We start from the raw sequence: 20,769 nt of genomic DNA on the forward strand, positions 1-20,769 counted from the left end.
GCTGCAAGTATTTTGGGATGCATTTCCATCAGCTTTTAGCATTTAGAGACTTATATTTTTTCCAGTAGTTCTTTTCTACATTGTTCAGGCTCATTCAGAGGAAAGCATCTGGGAATATTGAGTAGTCTTGCTAATAATTCTTAATTTGATTTAGATCTAATCCCCCCCCGACACATGAATATGTTTTTACATACATCATTCTATTGTAGCTCTGCTTATATGTTTGGGGTGATTGTCCTGCAGAAAGGTGAACTTCCAACGAGTCTCAAGTATTTTCCTGTCTCCAACAGGTTTTCTTCCAGATTTGTGTTGTATTCCCATCAACTCTGACCAGCCGTCTGCTGAAGAATACCACCCCCAAAGCATGATGCCGCCACCTTTTATAGTTTGGTATTGAGACTGTATTTATAATTTTCTGCCACACTTAGCGTTTTTTACATGTAAGCCAAAGGGTTTCATTTTAGTCTCATCTGGTCAGATTACCTTATATCACCTCTTTGCTGTATCTCCAACATAGCTTGTAGGAAACGGGGTATTTCTTGCGAGGGTGGAAATTATTTTGGCTTTCTTTTAACAATTGAACAATCTTGCTGCTCTTCCATGAATACTTATCCTGCCACCTGAGGTGTAGATCTCTGCAGAGTTATCATGGACCTCTTGGCTGCTTCGATAAATTAATTAATGGAATTAATGCTCTCTGTGCTCAGAAGGCAGCATTTATTAAGGGGAATCAGAGTAAAGGGGAGTTCTAAAAGGTAATTGGTTGAATTGGATTTTCTTAATTATGGTACTAGAATAATCTTTTCATCTATAAAATCTTTTGACAACCATGTATCAGTTTTCTGCCATTTCCAGTTATGTTTGATGTGTTGGTCTGTTACACATCCTCATGCGATATTATTTGACAAAATGTGAGAAAGTGCAAATGCTGACAAATAACATATGCAAACAAATGGAGGAAAAACGTAAGTAAATACAAAAATATCTGTTACTGAATATACTTGTTCATATGTTACTGTGAAAACGCCAGATGGACAAACTTTAATTTCCCTAAAGTGGACAAAAACAACAGAAATCCTTAATAAAAAGGCAACATGTGGAACAGGTGAGAGTAACCCCTGGCAGGACATAACCCGAGAGTTACAGATTCAGAAACGGCTCGGCCATAAATTACTTTGAAATGAACACAAAGACGAGGAGTGCGTCTCACTTATGAGAAACTATATATGCAGGCACGTGTCGCAATGTATGTATGCGTGCATGTGTGACTGCGTGTGTGTTTTGCATGCATCTTGCTGAATAAGTATGTGTGTGTTGTCTGAAGAAACCTTAGGGAGGGGCTCTGACATTGAAGACGGGTTAAATCCTGTTTTACATTCAAGTGGCAGGCCCTAGTTCATTAGAGTGAGGATCATTCCTCCTCAAGACCAAAGGAATCGCATACTAAACAAGAGCAGTTGTTGGGGAGAAAATGCCATTGTACGTGCATAAGCATATGCACTGCATGAGAGGATGTGTGTGTGCGTGTGGGTGCGTGTGTGCATAGATGCAAAACAACCTTTCCTCTTTGTCTTATAACGTCTTTATAAAGTGAGGAAAAGGTGTGGTATGTGCAATTGAAATCGTTGTGTGCTGTTTGTGTGCATGAGCATAAGTCACGACAGCCTTCTCTGTCTTGTCTTCTGCTCAGGCTGTCATTGAGTCACCCGTACACCCTCTCTGTCACTAAATTTGATGGCTTATCTTACCCCCTGAATTAGAGTCGTGCTCCCAGGGGAAATTCCCCAGCACATGTAAATGCATTTGAAAAAGTAAAAATGTGAGCGGGAATAATAAAGTGAAGGATTGAGGGAGACACTATCTGCCTTGCATGGAGTTACTCTACTTGTCCTTCATTCTTCCTTTTTTCTCATATGGTTTTCATCTTCGTCACTGTTTCCCAACCAGCCTCTCCTCAGCTGGGATTAGGCTTCATTTCATCTAAAGCCAGATCCTTTGATCCGTGTGTATGATATTTAACACCTGAGAGCAGATGAGCAGACTGCTTTCGAAATAAAGCAAAGGTTATGAACCCAACTTTCAGGGCTGAAGGTGTTGATGTGAAATTGAGGTTTTGGAAATTGCATGAGGCTGGACTCACGGCCGACTGTGTTGGCTGCTCAGGGTCTCGAATAGATGGTGTTTGTCAGTGGGGCCGCGTCTCCTGCCTCTGGGCACCCTGCCCTTTAGACGCGCCAGGCCTCAGGAGCCTCCTGCATGCCAAACAGACCTGTGCAGTCAGATGCAGCCGCAGAAGGGAGAGGAGGAGAGGAAGGAGGGGTAGACGAGCGGACGTGAGGAGAGAGAAGTCCAGGGCGAAAAGGGTAGAGGAGGGATCTGAGGAGAAGAAGTCGGCAGGAGGAGTCGGGTGGTGGTCATACTACAACAGACTCTTCAGTCACACCCTGAATCTGAAAAACACAGAAATGCTGAAAATACTTAGGAGTCTGAGAAGAACTGGGAAGAAGTGAAAGCAAGGACAGGAAGACAGGGTGCTTGTGGGGTGAGTCTTAACAGCAACTCTGTGTGTCGATGGCTGGGAGATATCACAGACCTTCGCCCTAACCCAGTCAGAGATAGTTATCACAGACAAACCCCCCTCCCCAACACCAGCACTCCCCTACACACACAACCACATGCTGCTCATTTCGTCTCATATACATGCGGCAGATGAAGAGCTCATTATAAGAATTATGCGTGTACGGAAAGCACAGTTTGTACATCTTTTGACTCCCACTGCAGCAAGAGCATCTACTGACTCTGCATTTACCCATTATATTCCGTCTCGTTTGCATAATTAAAAAAACATGACAGCCCCCTATGATGAATTGATTTAGGCAGTATATGCAATTTACATTTTTTTTTTCATGATTTCCAAATTTGATTTTAAACCCCATCTTACATAAATAAGAAATTTAAATGAACAAACGAATATGCTATTTTACAAGTCAAACGCCCAATGTTTGTTGGTCTGGTCAAATACAAAACTACATAAATGATGAACAAAGTACAACATAACCGGCTGCCTATAAATATACAAAAGACGTTTTTAGACTGAGATGGAGGCTTGACTCATTCTTAGGTCATGTTTTTGAATCTGTTGTACTGTATGTATATGATGTTTTGCTGTGCATGCATTCGTATATATGTGTGAAAAATCATGCAATGCCACCTGTAACTTCACAATGAACCTATTTTGTCATAAGTTAAAAACAATGCTGAATGAATAAACACAAGTAAAATCACTAATGGCAACCCACAGATCCATCAGCATGATGAGACAAGGAGAGTTTTGATTTTGAGGTTCTGGGGTAGAATTCAATAAATTTATACTTCTTCCTATCTCATTTTGAACATAACATTGGGCTATTACGCCGTAAATAGTGTGAAATCTCTTTTGATGATACATGTTATTATATTTTTCTGTTCCTTTTACTCTTTAATATTCCAGTCGTTCAAAATAACCTAACAAACCACATTTTTTCACATGACTGTATACCCTATAACACAGTGAAAACTGGACCTTTCTTATAAGATTAATGAAATAAGACACAAGTTGAACAGTAAGGCAACAGAAACACTGAAGGAGCTGCAGGGATCTCCAACAATTACTAGTTGTGCTATAATTGGGACAACGACCTCCTGTTGAATGGTTCATTTGTGGATGCTTTCTCTTCCAAAGAAAGAAATCTATACCTCTCTAACTCTTTTAAAACCTTGTAAGAAAATGTGCCATGATGTTTTAAAACCAAACTTGAACTTTCAGGCAAAAATTCAAAAAGGTTTGTTTGGCACAAAAACAACAATGTACATAAAAAAGAAAAGCAAAAATAAAAAAAAAAAAAACAACCATACCAACATTGAACATGTCGGTGGCAGCATCATGTCTTGGACTATTAAGAGGGATTTAAGTTCAAGCACACATCCAAAACCACAAAAGAATGATGTAATTAACAGAGAATTAACGTTTTACAATGGCCCAGTCAAAGTCTAAAACTAAAACTCAGCATTTTAATAAAGGTGTGTATAATATTAAGACCCACTGTACGTGCCTGCTTTCCCCCAGTGGTAAAGCAGAATTTATCTTTTCCTACATTTTGGAAAGCTGGCATTAATTAGTTTAGCATGTTAGGGTAGTGGGTTTTTTAGAGGCTTGTCTTAGATTCACTGTGGACAATAAAAAGACAGAGGAAAACCAATTAAAGAAAATAACGAGAAGAAAAGCTAGAGTTTTTGCAGCAATTTTCAACCGGCTGTTAAAACAGGGTTTTCAAACAGCCCTTAATACCTAGGGAAATACCTATTTTTAAGGACGAGAAAAGCTGTTACCTGAATAAACAGAAAGATGAAATGACTGAATGCTCAAGACTCTCAGAGAGGCTTAGAGGAGTCTGTTGGTGGAGTTAATGGTTGGATTAAGCTGGTGTTGGGGAGGAGGGTAACGTTACTGCATTCACTCTGCTTCCCTGCAGCAAAATGTGAGTGCAATGATCAAGAAGGTTAATTAAATAATTATACTGGTTAAATATAAATCAGTATAATTGTTTTAATAATAGACTAATCTGCCATCAGCTTTATCAGCCAGGTTTCTGGATTGCAAATAAATAAGGAGGAATATCAAAGTAAAAGATGTAAAAAAAAAAAAGAAAAGGACTATAATTTAAATGTGCTGATATATTACCATGAAAAATGACATCAAATAAATATTTGGTCAACTTGAGCTCTGTTGTCTACCCCGACAGGTCTACGACAAAGCATTTCAAAGATGTTTCCATAAATTTAGCATAAAATATCTTCCTGTAATAAATCTACTAGGGAGCCATTTTATTTGTACTACTGATGCGTGAGACTCTAATTAAAGCCAAGGGTTACTGTTAACCCTAAGCCAACAGTAATTCAGCGGTTTTCCACTTGCAAATAAAGTTATTTTTACAGTTTTGACTGGAGAGAACAGAGTATAGAAAAATACATTTGACTTTATTCCCTTCTTTTTTTACCACAGCTGTACAATTTATTTTATAGTATATTACGATTACATTAGCTAATGTAGCTTAAAGCTGACAGTTAATAGATAAATCAGATTACTTGCAAGAGTCATAAAGATCTTCAATGTTTAGAAACGTTACAACTTGGTCCTGGCTGCACGGTGGTGCAGTTGGTAGCACTGTTGCCTTGCAGCAAGAAGGTCCTGGGTTCAATTCCTGGCCTGGGGTCTTTCTGTGTGGAGTTTGCATGTTCTCCCCGTGCATGCGTGGGTTCTCACCAGGTACTCCGACTTCCTCCCACAGTCCAAAGACATGCTTGTTAGGTTAATTGGTCACTCTAAATTGCCCTTAGTGTGTGCATGGTTGTGTTGCCCTGTGATGGACTGGTGACCCCATAGACTGCTGGAGATAGGGACCAGCTCCCCTGTGACCCACTATGGAATAAGTGGTAGAAAATGACTGACTGACAACTTGGTCCTGTTCCAATTATAGGCTTCCTCAAACTTGATGCTATATATGAGACAATTAAAGACAACCTTTATGACAACACAATAGCCTCATAAACCATAATGGAGAGTTAAAAGCATTTCTGCCTATTTTTAACAATAGTGTAGAAAAACATACCATTGGAAATCATTTCTAAATTTAATTTGATTAAAGGGGATCATCTTAATACCTTGATTCTGTTATCATTTAAATGTTACTTCTTAAAAGTTAAGAAAAAATGTTCTTCATTGCAACAAAACATAATTTGGCACTTGAGCAAAAATGCTGTAAGTAGTATTTTACAGTTTTAATCAAGTGCCTCACAGAATTTTGTTTGGTAGAGCAATAAAAAGAGCAAGGAAGAGAAGTATTAAAGGTGGATGAGTTTAAAACCTGGGGTCCACCATCCAGAGCATCGAGCAGTGAGTGCAGCCTGGGTGGAGCTGATAGATACTAATGAAAGGGGCGATGTTTGACAGAAGGATAGTACCTAAAAGAAAGGGTTATGATCCCCACATGAAGAGATTTTATGACTTAAATGTGAAAACATATGGGGAACCATCATTAGAAAACAAATACTGATGCCAGGCCTCTATATAGATTTTCTCTGGTTTTATTACTGTATGCACTGTTGTGCACAAAAAGTAAAGAATAGTAAACCCCCATTTTCCACAAACAAATTCAATATAGTTAAAATCATCAACTCTTTACAACCATTAAAACAGAACTTTTAGAGATAACCTGAAAATGTGAAATTCACTCTAAAGTATTTTTGGATGTAGTTTGGTGCTGTACATGAATATCAAACAATATAAAACAAAATACATAATCATATGTAATCAAATACATAAAGAGCTGTGACAAATATTTCCAAACAGTTTAGAGAAATTACAGTGACAAAAACAAAGCTCGACAAAAGTGCTATTGCAGTTATAAAATCAAAATTTAAAAAACTGTAAAAAGAAAGCCTTAAGCTCTCTGTATCTGTTTGCCTGATTATTTTAAACAAAAACACTCAGAAACAAGCAAACTGGCAGTCTTTTCAGCAGTATAGAAAGGTTTTTCAGTTAAAGACTTTAAGTGATCAGTCACAACTGATTCTACCGATCAGGCTGATAAGACAAACAGCATCCAAAGAACAGCTGGCTGAGCGGAGCCTGACTGCATATAGTGGCACAAAAAAGCAAAACATAAATAAAAATAATAATAATAAAATGTTTAGATGAACTGAAGAAGTTTTAGAAAAATGCCTGTTTATTCAGCAAAAGTGCCAAATTTTCCACATTTTTCAGCATCTTTAACCTGTTTTCTTCACCTGAATAATCTTTTATAACAATAGTTGACAGATTTGCATCTCTACGCTCACAGTTTGCACATTAACTTGTGTGCATTTTGAATAAACATACAAATAACAGAAACCCTGAATAAGAGCAACAAACAAACACACACACAGCATTCCTGGAAGACCTCTACTTGTTTCGGCCCTTGCTGCCACTGTCCTCACTGTCCTGAGAGCCTCTGTAACCTCGCTGCTCCCGCCTCTCGCGGCACTCCTGACACTCTCCCTCGTCCTCTCCGCCCTCCTCCTCGTCGTCCTCGTGGATGATCTCCACCTCCAGACGGCCGGTGTACAGCGATACGGCGCAGAGCCAAAGGAGGACGATGCTGCCCACCACTCCGCACTGGAACAGCAGAGCTGGCACAGACAGCAGCATCAGCCTCCGCAAGGCGAAGAGGCTCCAAATGTAGAAGGCGCCGCCAGACAACACGCACGCGCCCCCCAGGATGAAGAAGGCTGCACAGAAGCGCATTGACATGCTGTTACTGCACTGAATAAACTGCAACAATTAATTAATTGTGGCTGAGGGTGGGTTTTTTTTGTGTGTTTTTTTTTTAGAGTTTTTGAAACCTGCGTGAGGATCAAGAATAATTGAATGATTTAGAGAAGATCTGTGTATACAGTATTTCACAAAAGTGAGTACACCCCTAACATTTTTGTAAATATTTTATTATTAACTTTTCTTTTATGAAGTTTTTTTGGAACTACACTGAAGATATGATGCTTTGACACAATGTAAAGTAGTCAGAGCACAGTTTGTATATCAGTCTAAATTTGCTGTCCTCTCATAATTTCTTAACACACCGCCCTTTACGTCTAAACCTCTGGCAAAAAAAGTGAGTACACCCCAATGTGAAAATGTCCAACTTGTTCCCAATTAGCCATTTAACCCTCCCTGTTACAAGGAGCTGGTGTGTTAAATTTGGTGTTATCGCTCTCATACTGATCATTGGAAGTTCAATATGGCACCTCATGGCAAAACACTTCCAGATGATCTGAAAAGAATCTGTTGCTCTACATAAAGATGGCCTTGGCTACAAGATTGCCAACACCCTGAAATTGAGCTGCAGTACGGTGACCAGGACCACACAGCAGTTTAACTGGGCAGGTTCAACTCAGATCAGGGCTCGCATGGTCGACCAGAGAAGTTGAGCGCACGTGCTCAGTGTTATAAATCCAAAGGTTTCTTCTTGAAAATGGATGTATGACTGCTGCCAGCATTGCTGCAGAAGTTGAATGGGTAGGGGCGTCTGCCTGTCACTGCTCAGACCATAAGCCACACACTGCATCAAACTGGTCTGCATGGCTGTCATCCCAGAAGGGAGTATCTTCTAAAAATGATGCACCAGGAAGCCTGCGGACAATTTGCTGAAGACAAGCAGACTAAGGACATGGATTACTGGAACCATGTCCTGTGCTCTGGTTAGAGCATGATCCCCTCCCTTTGGAAACTGGGCCACAGGGCAGCATTCCGACGTGATAACGACCCCAAACACACCTCTAAGACGACTGCTGCCTTGCTAAAGAAACTGAGAATAAAAGGTGGCAGAGAGGCCAAGCATGTCTCCAAACCAAAACCCTATTGAGGTCCTGTGGGGCATCCTCAAATGGAAGATGGAGGAGCACAAGGACTTAAACATCCACCAGCTCCCTGCTGTCGTCATGGAGGAGTGGGAGAGGATTCCAGTGGCAACCTGTGACGATCTAGTGAACCCCGTGCCTAAGAGAGTTAAGGCTGTGATGGAAAATAATGGTGGCCACAAAAAATATGGACACTTAGGGCACCTCGTATCATAGTGTCATATCTTCAGTGTTGCTCATGAAAAGATATAATAAAATAATAACAGTAATGTGAGGGGTGTACTGACTTCGTGAGATACTGTAATATTGAATCCCTGTCACAAACGTCAATCATTTATACTAAACATCTTAAGACCTTGACTCTGCTCAACTCCTGATATTTGTCAGAAATCTGTAAGAAATTATAAAAACTGAAAACTCGAGTTGCTGTATCAAATATCTGATATAATGCTCGATCTGAAAGTGATTGATTTTATGAGGGAGAGAGAAAAGGTATTTCTACTAATTTACAACCATTTTCAAAGAGAATTATAAATTTTTTATAAAGAACCGCAGCCCCGGTAGATCTGCCTTAATTCTATTGGTTTTGAAGAATTTAGGACTACAGCAACCTTTAGTTGGCAGACTGTGTAACACAATGAAAAACAATAAATGTAAGGACAAGGAAGTCATTTATATCATGTATTTAAAGTGAAATAAGACAAATACAATAATTACAGCATCCTTCACAATTATTGGCTCCCTTGTAATAGGTATGAGGGGTTCCTACACAGTCTGGAAAAGTAAAGAATGTCTTTATTTTTCAGGTCTGGATAAGTACGGAAAAAGAAAATGGCAAATTATTTGTATTTCAAGTCTTTATTCCCTTTCTATTCCCTCTAACCTATCCTACTTTCTTTCTTTCCTTGATTCCTTCACCCTGTCTTTCCTTTCTTGCTTCTTTAGTCCCTCTTTTTTGCCCTTTATTTCGTTCCTGTGTATTTCCTGTCTCATTTCATTTATTCTTTCTTTTATTCTTCCTTCCCCTTCCTTCATATCTTTTTTTTCCTTGTGTCCCTTAGTTCCTTCAGTCCTTCCTTTCCTGTGTCATTACTTTATTTCCTTCTGTGTGCCTTTCCTTTTACCTTCATCATGTCCTTCCTTTCCATATTTCCTGTTGTCCTTCCTTTCTTGCCTTTCCTCTTTAGTTCCTTTCTTGTGTCCTTCATTTATTTCCTTTCTTACTTCCATAGCGTCCTTCCTCTCATTCCTTCCTTATGCCATACTTTTTTCTGAACAGCTGTTACTTTAATATTTAAACATTTAAAGGCCCCGTAGAATATTGTCACGATTAAACTCAAACCACAGACAAGATGGCGCCTGTATATCAGTAATGCTTGTGATGCATATTCAACACATTTCGCAGATCAGATTGGAAGTACATTGCTGCCATCTAGTGGTTACAGTTATGCCTGATTTAGGTTAGCAGCATACTAAATCCCTAAATTTGTATCTATTGTGTGTGCTATATTCAAATTAACTGTCTCTATTTAATTTAGAGGGTTAACCTAAGCCGCACTTTACTGCTGCATATACATAAGTTAGTAAGACTCCACTTTGAGTCTCCTGCACAGCTAGCATCGGGGCTTGCGGACATCCTTTAGCTTTTCCTGTTCAACTGCCTTATGGGCAAAATTCTGCTTTAGCTTTGTTTGCATTTTCAATGAAAGAGGGATACAAAGGCTCTTCTGCAGATGTCCTCATGTTACGAGTGTTTTAAACATCCAGCTCCAGCTCACTGCTTTGACTATCAGTCATGATTGTTCAGCTGAGCCTCTGCAGGGAGGGGAGGGGCTTACTGTCTGTGTTTAAGCACTGCAGTGTGAAGTTGTGCGACAACGTGGGGAGATGAAAACATTTCTTCTTTAAATTGATTTTGATGTAAATAAGTATAGTAAAAATGTCCCTTTTTATCATTTATTATTTTGAGAAACCTAAAAAGGATTAGATCTGTCTTGTAAAGTACCACCAGGTAGCACTTGTTGTAACTTGCTAGTGCAACATCTGAATAATTCTCTCCAACTATTCTTTGTCGTTTTGTTCTCTTTACTACTATAGTACCCTGTGATTTAAGCTAAGGGTGAACTCATACCATAACCTGCTTCACGACCCACTTCACTCTGGACAAATGCAATGACTCCAATCCCGGTCGCCAGCAAGCCATTCCTAAACCACGACAGGAACCCTGTAAAACCGTAAAAATTAGGTTAGAAGCCGACAACGTATCAGCTAGGTTAGACCCAGAGAACCTTGTAGTCTTACATGCAGATTACCTACACACTTTTCCAGACTCAGATTTGAAAGATTTTCCAAACATCTGTAAATTTTTTTTTCATTAAGGTGGGTTTTATCATCTGGATGTTCTAAAAATCCGAGAGAAAGCTGTGGCCAGCTTCCGATCCAGCAGTGGGGTTGTTCTTATGTATATTTTTTGGCGAGGTAAATCTGCTCTCTTCTAACACTGAACAGTTTTGTAAATTTTTAAAGCTTTCATTTTTTTTTTGCAAGTTAAGAAATTAGGGTTTTTTGTTCTTTGTTTGCCGCTTAAACCAGCTATAAATGCCCACACAGGTCCAGTCTATACAACTGGTCATAGGTCTAGATGTCAAATAGCAGTGAAATGGTCCTCTTTTAATTATTCTTTTTAATGGGCGTCTATCTGTGGGTTCTCTCTAGGGCCTTATTATTAAATTAATTTCACTGTTAGATACAGTCCTAGTATTTCTAGCTAAATTATCATTTTTTTTGTTTTTATTTTATTTGAAACAAATGTGGTGACCTCATAAAACATAATTATGGAAAAAACTGAAGAAGGGGCCCTTTAAAACCAAACTGGTCACCATGTTTGGCAAAATTCCAGGTTTAGATGTGATGATTCACAGATAAAGGATGTAAATTGAATAGAAATCAATTTACAAATTTATTCTTTAGAAAATGTTTTAGAAAGTTTTTTTTATTTTTTTAATCAATTACAGACAGAATAAAGGCCGGAAACTCCAATTATTTTCAAATTCAATCCCTTTTTTCTATACTTATACAAACCTGGAAAATTATTAAAGCAAATTTTCCACCTTATCTTGACGCTTTAAGACGGCATAGGAACCCTAAACATATCTATAATAACCATATGCAGTTATGTGACCAATTTGAGAGGTACAGATAAAGTAAAAAGATACGGAGCTTACTGATCCTTCCACCAAAACAGATGGAAAGTGACATCAGAGTCATGAAGAAGTAAAAACAAAAAAGCCAGATTATTGAAAGAATAACACTGAATGCTGCTGATCATAATAAGGATTGCTGAAATGACGAACATTTCCAGAGGTTATGTCCTCCTGAGCTTCGTTCTCCTTGCAAAGCCAAACCAAACAATCAGTAAGATTATTGGTGTTTCTTTAATAAAGAGCCTTGATAGATTTACATTTGCACACAATTCTACTTTTGATAATGTGTGACTTTTTATTTCTCTAATATTTTGTATAACTAACAAGACAAAAAAGTTATCTGTAATCTGGTTTGGGATTGGCTTGCCTGTGTGTGTGTGTCATAAATGCTCATAAAAACACAACTGAAGATAAAAAGCCAACAGCCATAAAGGTTATCGCGTTCAAACTTTTCCTGAGAAGAGATTAATTAATGAAAAATACATGTATTCTAAGCTTTAACCAATCATGGTACTAGAATGTGGTTTGAATGTTTTCAACACACTCAAGAGTTCAGGCACCATCCTGTTTATTGACACGAGAATGTGCAATCAGATGCTCAGATACATTTATCACAGACTGGCTTGTCATATTAATTTGTGCTTTTAATGATGCAACTGGATCATCCTTTTTACACGCTGGACTTATTTGACTGCAAACTTGAGTGCACAAGCTTGAATTTATTGTGAAATTTCTCTAGTTTACACAGGTTTAAAATGATAAAATAAAGACTGAAATAACCACATTCCCTCCGACTGATATTGGATAAGTGGACCTAGGCAAGGTTGCCAATTTTGCATCAAAAAGATCCTAGCAAGGTTTTTGCTGAATATCTGAACCCTGCCACTGTTAATTAAAGTTAATTAAGCACACTCCCTAAGATTTTAACAGCATTAAATCAGGGCTTAAGGGAGTCCATTCAGGAAGCCTTCCAACACCATTCTTGTGTGTTTTGGATAATTGTCCTGTTTGAACACCCAACTGTGCCCTAGTTTTAAACATCTAAGCCAAACTATCCTCAGACAGAAGACATTTGCACGGAAAACGGAATGGTCAGGAACAAACCAGGAACCACCGAGACTCAAGTTGATCTTAAACTGTAAGATCCTGGGATCTCGGTGAGGCAAGTTAAACAACGCCCTGGAATGAGAGGCTGACGACCAACGGCCTGAATGAAATTTGCATTTTTTATTTGGGCAAGCAAAAAGCCCTTTGAGAACAGTTGATCAAGGGAGTTTTTTTGGACACAATGATGAGATGTATGTTTATGTTTCAAACATAGGAACATATCAACTGTCAAGCATGGTGGTTGTGGCATCATGCTGAGGGCATGTTCCGCTGCCAGTGGCATTTTGCCATGACACTAAGTGTGTGAAGTAATAAGGAAGCGTGGCTACCTCCAAATTCTTCAACTTCACCTAAAATCAACAGCTGGTTGGGTGAACTTTTGGTAAAATTGGGCATTCCAACAATGATCCCAAGCACACATCAAAATTGGTTTTTGGAATAGATAGACCCTCTGTCATACTGAAAACTTTTGGGCTATGCTCAGAAACTAAACAGTCTGAAGGAACTGTTCAAATATCCAGCCAGAATTACGTCCATACCTCATTCATGGCTGGAAAAACACTCATGTTTTTCTGCAACTTGCCAACAGGATATCTATACAAATATTAGTCTTGGTGTTTGCATACAAGCCCGCAGAAAATCCCCAATAATTTCCAACTTGTGCACCCAATTTTTTGTTCGTAAAATGATTCTTCCAACCTGGAAAAAGAACGGATAAAATGCATCATTAACAAGCGTAAAATAAGATAATAATCAGGTCCATGACGAGTGCAGGTAAACTACTTATTGGAACTGTGCCTTTAAGAGCCACAACCTGAGTAATGCCGCATAGATACGATCTATTTAGGCAGCTTCAGAGAAAACTAAAGCTCTGTTTCCACTGCCGGGGTGTAGAGTGAAACATGCCTCAGAAGGAATTATTAAAGTTGAATGATTGCACTTAAAGTGGACCCTTTAATCCACACTATGGTGCAGTAATATTACCTGTTTCATATGACTTCCTCAGCATCTAAAAAAAATAATGACAATAATAATAAATAATAATAAAATGACAGATTCTCTTTATTTACATCAGACTGGAAACGAAAGAAAAACCAAAGAGTCTTAAGATAAAAACTGAGCATTTATCGTCTTGAATAAAAATCCTACCGACGCGTCCGCCTTGTCGAGGTCTGTGAGCTGGTACTGCTGCAGCGGCTGCTCCGGACCCCGCAGGTTTTTCCCCCACGGCCCCTTCTCCCCGATCCGCTGCCGCCCAGAGGCGTGCAGCCTCCTCAACGGGGCTCCGCCGCAGCCGAGCCGACCCAGCTTCACTGCTCGGGCAAAATAGCTGACGGCCTGCGGCAGCTGCCTTCTCAGGAAGAGAGTCAGGAAAGCCATCACATCACCAGAACCGGATGGCTAAAAAAACAAGCATGCAAACTGGAAGGAAAAGCACAACACGACTTCTGCATGCCCTTTGAACTGTCACATGGTCGCACACAACCCGGAACGGTCTTTGTTGACGGCGGTGAGGGATCGCAACGGCGCCATCTGCTGATAAACTCCAATTTATTATGTGGTAGGTCAAATTTAAATATTATTTTGACCAAAAATATTTCACATTAATGGTTTCCTTTAATCTGAATTGAAGTTTATCCTTCTGATCTGGAACTTATAGAAATCTAATGCGTGGACAAATTGCAATTTCACAGTTACTCCACACGAGGGCACCAGAGTACAGGATGATGAAACATCATCATCCTGTAGCTCACAAAAAAACAGTAAATCTCCATCTACGTCCATATTCTGATCTCCCTCCGCCTAATGTCAAGAGCATCATCTTCATTTCATGTGGATATTAACACTACTGCCTTACCTTCAGGTCGTTTTGCAATCTCTTTAACTTTAGCCCAGAGCTTCAGAGGACGCCCCAGCCCTGGAAGTGTGAAGACAAGAAATGTAGAACATGTAATCTGTAATAAGCAAAACAAAAAACAAAATGCTAAATTTTGAAAAAATAAATTGGAATAAACAGCAAACCGCAGAAATGTAGGTTGAACCTTTGCGTACACAGCGCAAATTACTCTCAAAAGGTTTTATTTTGATTGAAAGGTGTATGTAAGTTCCATTTTTGAAACATGATATTTGCTTGCAATAATACAGAAACAACTTGAACTACATTTATGATTACATTAAAATTTTTGAGATTTAGAATTGTAACATTTCCATTTACTTAGGATTCAGGTGACCACACAGAGGAACATACTCATGGTTTGATAGTGATGCTATCATATTTTAATGCTAGTTTAATCATTCCTGCTGCTTGTGTCTGTGGTGGAAGTCCAATTTAATGGACCATGTACTTGCAAACACAAATAACAACTGGTACCTCTATCCCAACGCTACCCAGAGATTGCACTGAACAAGACTGCCAGACCAATAGAATAACTAGGGGGTTCACCGATTGGTGGTTATCTGGCCGATCACGATTAATGATCTTTGAAAAGCCTGACCTGCTTATTCTGGTTTTTGCCGATACCAATTTTTTTTAAATATAACTGGCACTGTCAGGTGTTACAATACACCTTTAAAGATCCAATCTTATTTTATTCAAAAACATTGACCAACACCCGTGAAACAATACAAACTTGTTTTAACTGCACATGAGGTAGTGCTCTCAAAAATAAATGAAACGTTTAGAGCATTGCAGTTTTTTTAGTCTTTCATTTTTCACATTTTAAAAAGAAACAAAAGTTACACAATAGGTTAGACAGGTAGATAAGATTAGTGGAAAAGATTGGTTTCACATGTAAGTATCGGCCGATTATCGATCTCCCAAAATTCAGGAAATCAGGCCCGATCAATCAGCCGGCTGACCAATCGGCGCAACCCTAGGAATAACCTTTCCTTTCGAATTTATTTAGTCCAATTTATAATAAATAATGTGAGCAGGAAATGTGGTCATAATTCAAATTCTCCTAAGTACCCTTAACAATATTGGTCCAGATCTTCAGCTTCTCAAAAAAGGTCTAATAACAAAAATAACTTTATGAACTGCAAAAACATTTCCTTAAACTATTTAAAAAAAACACAACTGGTAAAAATGTCAATTAAGATATAGCCAGTGATGCATGATGTCTGCTTTTAGGGAGAAATGATCATTTCCAATGTCCTCTCATCATAAAATCAGTTCTTCAAAATGATAATGATAACAACCCTTGGTTGTTATCTAAGAGTAACAAATGTCCCTTCCTATAAAGGCTAGTTTGAATATTTTTTGTGAAACTGGACTGCCACTGCCTTTCATCAGTAAGTGGCAGTGCATAAAGTGGTACACTAGAGTCCATTGTGGTGGCTTATATGGAAATATTCTAGATTTACAAGAAATTTGCTTTTGAATGGCTGTCCTCTGGATGAAAAGGTTTCTGTGTTCAACTCAGAAAGGTGGAATCCGCCCTTTAAATCAAAGCAGTCTTATTTACTATTTACTGTATAATTTTTTAGAAAGATAAGTTTAAAAGCATAATTTTGATAGATTTTGATGTTATTCAGCTGCAATATACTATGGAGGTTAAACAAAATGGGTGGGATTAGTTCATAACTACCTTATTCCTCTAGTTAATGATTTGTTGAGGGAGTCATCAAGTGGACCCAATAAATGTCAAAAATCAAAACATAGGAACCGGAGATCATAAAGTGTTGGAAGAAGCTTCACTAAGAAGTGTTGTTTTTTTTCAGAACTTTAATAAATACACATAAATGCTGCTATTTTTGTTGTGGCATATATGATACCCCAATTCCTCCAAGAACTTCCCACTTTTCCACTACACCCAAATATGGCTTGGTGATTCAGGTTTTTGTCTCCATATGTGGTTCCAACAGTGTTCATACCAGAAAAGAAAACAAAATCTAAATATAACAGAAATAGATATATGTAAACATTGTGTGTGTGTGTCTGTGTGTGTGTATTTGTGGAAGGATCAGTGCTCCTACATACACTCGCTGAGGATGAGTGAGCAGCCTCTTCCGGACCCTCTTTTGTCTTTTCAGGCCCACTGGGACCCAGAAACATGCCACCTATCATCACAGCAGATTGTTTCAGTGTGAGGAGCATGGTGAGCCACACAGATGGGACTTTGTATTTGTGTTCCTGTGTGTTTGTTATAATATGTGTGCTGTTCGGTCTTTAAAGACAGCCAAATCTTTGATGTAATATTGCAGCTGACCTACTGTCCACTCTCACGCTACTGTTCCCAACACAATGGGAGACTATTGTTGGTATACGCCCACACTTAGAAAGAAAAATAGATTTGCAACGGGTAACACCTAGAGTGGTGTTCACTGGAACTGCTAGACATGCAGTTGAAACCAGACAAAACGTTTTCCAGTTTTAGGTCAGTTAGGAGTACCAAAATTAGTTTTTATCACATTTCTTCTCAAATTGTCTAATAGCATAGTAATCTTGCTGTATGTAAACCTTTGAACTAAGCAATCGAAAACTGGCATTAAAGAAAAATCTGACTTTAGTCAATACAAAATAATTTTGGTAATCCTAAGTGACGGAAAACTGGAAACGTTTGGACTGAAAACGTTATGCTCCTCTGAACAGTGTGTGTAAACATTTGGTTTTAACAGTTTGTCGAGCAGTTTCAGTGAACATCACTTTAGGTGTTACCTTGTGCAAATCTGTTTTCTTTCTAAGTATGGACATATACCAACATTAGTCTCCCATTGCGTTTTGTCTCTTAAATGTTTAAAATCATAAAACAAAATAAATAATTATTTCATTTAATAAGAGGAAACTGCCATCCTGGCTCTATGTGAAAACCTATGCAATAGTTGGCAATGAGTCTTTCACATCTCTGTGGAAGAATTTTGGCCCAGTGTTCTTTGCATAACTGTTTTAATTGAGCCACATTGGACATTTTTTAAGCATGAACAACTTGTTTAAGGTCACATAACAGCATCTTCGACTTTGACTAGGTCATTTACCTTCAGGATTTTCCTGCAAGAGAGCAGAATTTGTTCCATCAGTTAATGGAATGTCTATAGGGCAAAACATAGTCGCACGTACTTGACTCGGCGGTAGATTGGACATGTCTGCGCAAAGCTCAATTTTTATGACCGAGTATGTGGACGCGGTGCCATACAATAAACTGCTCGACGGGAAAAAGTCTCCACATCAAACTGTTTTATATGTGACACACTGCTCCGTGCATAGTCCACGCTGCTCACAGTATGCCTGACTATGTTCCATCCTTAAGTCTTGATTAAGCAAAGCAGCCCCAGACCATGAGACTACCACCACCATGTTTGACTATAGGTGTTTTGCTCTTTTTCTGACATGCTGTGTTATTTCTGCCCCAGATTTGATGGGACACACGTCTTTCAAAACATTCCACCTTCGTTTTATCAGTCCACAGAATATTTTCCCAAATTTTCGGGATTGTCAAGATGGGTTTTGGAATATATAAAAACGGGCCTTTGTCTTCTTTTTGTGTTTTTTGTCTTGGAACCCATTATTGCACAGTCTCCTTTTGTTGAATCATGAATACTGAGCTTAACTGAGGCAAGAGAGGCTTGCAGTGCTTCAAATGTTGTTTTGGGTCATTTTGTGACCTCCTGGATGAGTCATTGATGCCTGTCAGTTGGCTGGTCACTCTGGAGAAGCTTGACCACTGATAAGTGTTTTCTCTATTTGTGGATCATGGCTCTAACTGTGGTTAGAGCCACCAATCAGTGAAGTCTCCATTCCTCAAAAAGGAAATAACATATCCATAAAAAGTGCTAAATAAAGATAAGTAATAAAAACACATAGATAAAAGAAAAATGAGCGGCAGGAAAATGATTTTGTAATTTTAGTATCTATTATTTCACCCACACTTTTAATTCTTGTCTTTCTTGTATTTATTCATTTTTGTTTGTGTTTTTTGCCTGAGAAATCAGTATACCTAAAGCATCAAACGAGGACATGTGTAAGAATTTAAGAAAGACCCAGCTAGTTGCTTGTTTTCAAAAACAAGGTGGCAGGTTTTAACTAAGGTTTAACCAAAGTAGGACCAGTCTTCTTGCTTTGGAATGGATACTTTACCTCTTGACCTTACACAGGTTTATTAGAATATCATGCTTTCTTGAGGCTGCAAGTCCATAACCTTTGTTGCTTTGTTGCTTGAAAGGACACAACGCTTTTGAATTCCTCCTAATTGACGCTTTCCCATGTGTGACGAGCCTCCTCATTTAAGTTTTTCACGCACTCAGCATGGTCAGTATATGCTTTCAGTGTAATCTTCTGAAACACACCATCTCATTAGTGTCTCCGATTTAAGGCTCCTTTTTTTTTCATCTAATTACAAAACAAAACGCTCCATGACACATGAGTGCTGCCATCTATTTTTAAAGTGGGAGCCTTTTGAATTTATCTTCGTCATTTGATGAATTAACAGTTATGCCAGTTACCACAAATAAAATATAATAAATAAAAGTTGCAATGATTGATGAAAAATAAGTCATGTAACAGTCGACTAAATTATTATTATTTAAAAACAACATCAAATATAAAAATATGCACATACTACGTTAAGAATGATGTGTCTTAGCCAAACTTCAATTAAAAACAAGGTGTGTTACCCTTTTGAGGAAATCGGTGAAAAAATAAAGTAAGCATGTCCAGCTGTAGGCCTCCACCATATGTTAACTCTTTGTTATCTCTGCTCCAGTCTTGTTGCGTCAACAAAAAGCAGGAAGTAGAGGGAGAGACAGATAGGGATAAAGACAGAGGAGGAAAAGTGTATACGTGCAGAGCTGCACTAATCTGCGTTGCACAGTCTGGGGCATTCCAGGCAGCTGCACAGGGAGCACTGACCTTGGCAAAGAGCATGCAGTTTTTTTAGCCCCTGGAACAAACAAGTGTTAGATACAAGTGTCAGCTGGTGAGCAGATAAATGATTGACTCACATTAATGAAGCAAGAAAGGTTACACTTTAATGATGAAGCGTGTTGCTTGGCAAATACGTAAGAAATCAAATGACACGTATCACAGGATGGGAGAGATTATGTTGATCATTTTCAGATGAAGATGTAGAATTTCAGACTCATTATTCTATATGACATTTGGTTTCAGACAGATTTATGGGACTGATTGAGTAACTGTCTGACTCTGCTGGAATGAAATAAAGACTAAATTCAGTCCAAGACTTTGAACATTTTATGTGCTGTTTCAGCATATTGGGCAAGAGTGGTGCCGAAACTTGCTTCTCTTCATAATGAAACTCAAACAATAACTCACCATTCATCTTCTGCTGCTATTGTGACAATTGCATCTTTCTGAAAGTAATACGGAAAGGCTCAGGTTGTTTGGCACTGACAAGACCCAGGACCTCAAAGTAAACTTATGTACTCCAACACTGAGTTGAAAGTATTTCCTTTATCAGGATCATTTTATCCCATCAGGCACTATATCTCCTCTCATTTCTCTGCCCACAATGAAATTTAACCTTTGGCCAACTTCATGAAACGGTTCTCCAGAGTCAAACACTTTCCATTACATGCGTCACATTTCAGTGTCAGCAAGGTTTCAATAAAGTTTCACATTTACAGCTTTTGCATTATAAGGTCATTTAGTCATTTTTATGGTCACACTGTGATGTCACATGGTTGAGAGGAGATATTTCCCAAATGATAACTTAAATTCAAGCAATGTGTCTGAACCGAATTTTCTTACACATTTAGTTGAAACTAGATATAATTATTTTGATTTGGTAAATACCAAAATAATGAGTGTGAATTATGTCATTAACTCTCTTCCAATCCAGAAGTTTACATTTATTTCCTTAATAGTTGGTAGTATTGCCTTTTAAACTGTATGACTTGGCTTTAAACACGTGGGTACCCCTCGACAAGCTTCTCACAATACTTCAGAGAACTGAGTAAGGTTTGTAGGCCGTCTCGCTCACACACACTTTTTCAGCTCTGCACACGTCAGGAAACACAATCAGGTCTTTGTGACATTGATCAGGTTGTCCTAAGGCCACTTTGTAACTAGTTTTGG

General features: G+C 38.6%; 1 protein-coding gene across 2 annotated transcripts; it reads right to left on the reverse strand.

Annotated features, from left to right (window-relative positions):
• Positions 1-6,107: 6,107 nt before the first annotated feature.
• On the reverse strand, positions 6,108-19,487 carry tmem160 (transmembrane protein 160). 2 transcript variants are annotated; one of them, XM_047392582.1, is made up of 6 exons: positions 19,350-19,487; positions 14,599-14,658; positions 13,890-14,141; positions 13,725-13,749; positions 10,562-10,654; positions 6,108-7,305 (listed from the first exon to the last, which is right to left on the reverse strand). In XM_047392582.1, the coding sequence occupies exons 3-6, from the start codon at positions 14,118-14,120 to the stop codon at positions 6,980-6,982; spliced, it is 675 nt and encodes a 224-aa protein (XP_047248538.1). In that variant the 5' UTR covers positions 14,121-14,141; positions 14,599-14,658; positions 19,350-19,487; the 3' UTR covers positions 6,108-6,979. The 2 variants fall into 2 exon arrangements, with proteins under 2 accessions (XP_047248538.1, XP_047248537.1); XM_047392581.1 differs by lacking the exons at positions 14,599-14,658; positions 19,350-19,487 and having other exon boundaries at positions 13,890-14,423.
• Positions 19,488-20,769: the final 1,282 nt, after the last annotated feature.

Source organism: Girardinichthys multiradiatus, chromosome 18 (assembly GCF_021462225.1).
Source record: "Girardinichthys multiradiatus isolate DD_20200921_A chromosome 18, DD_fGirMul_XY1, whole genome shotgun sequence".
NCBI classification, from domain to species: domain Eukaryota; kingdom Metazoa; phylum Chordata; class Actinopteri; order Cyprinodontiformes; family Goodeidae; genus Girardinichthys; species Girardinichthys multiradiatus.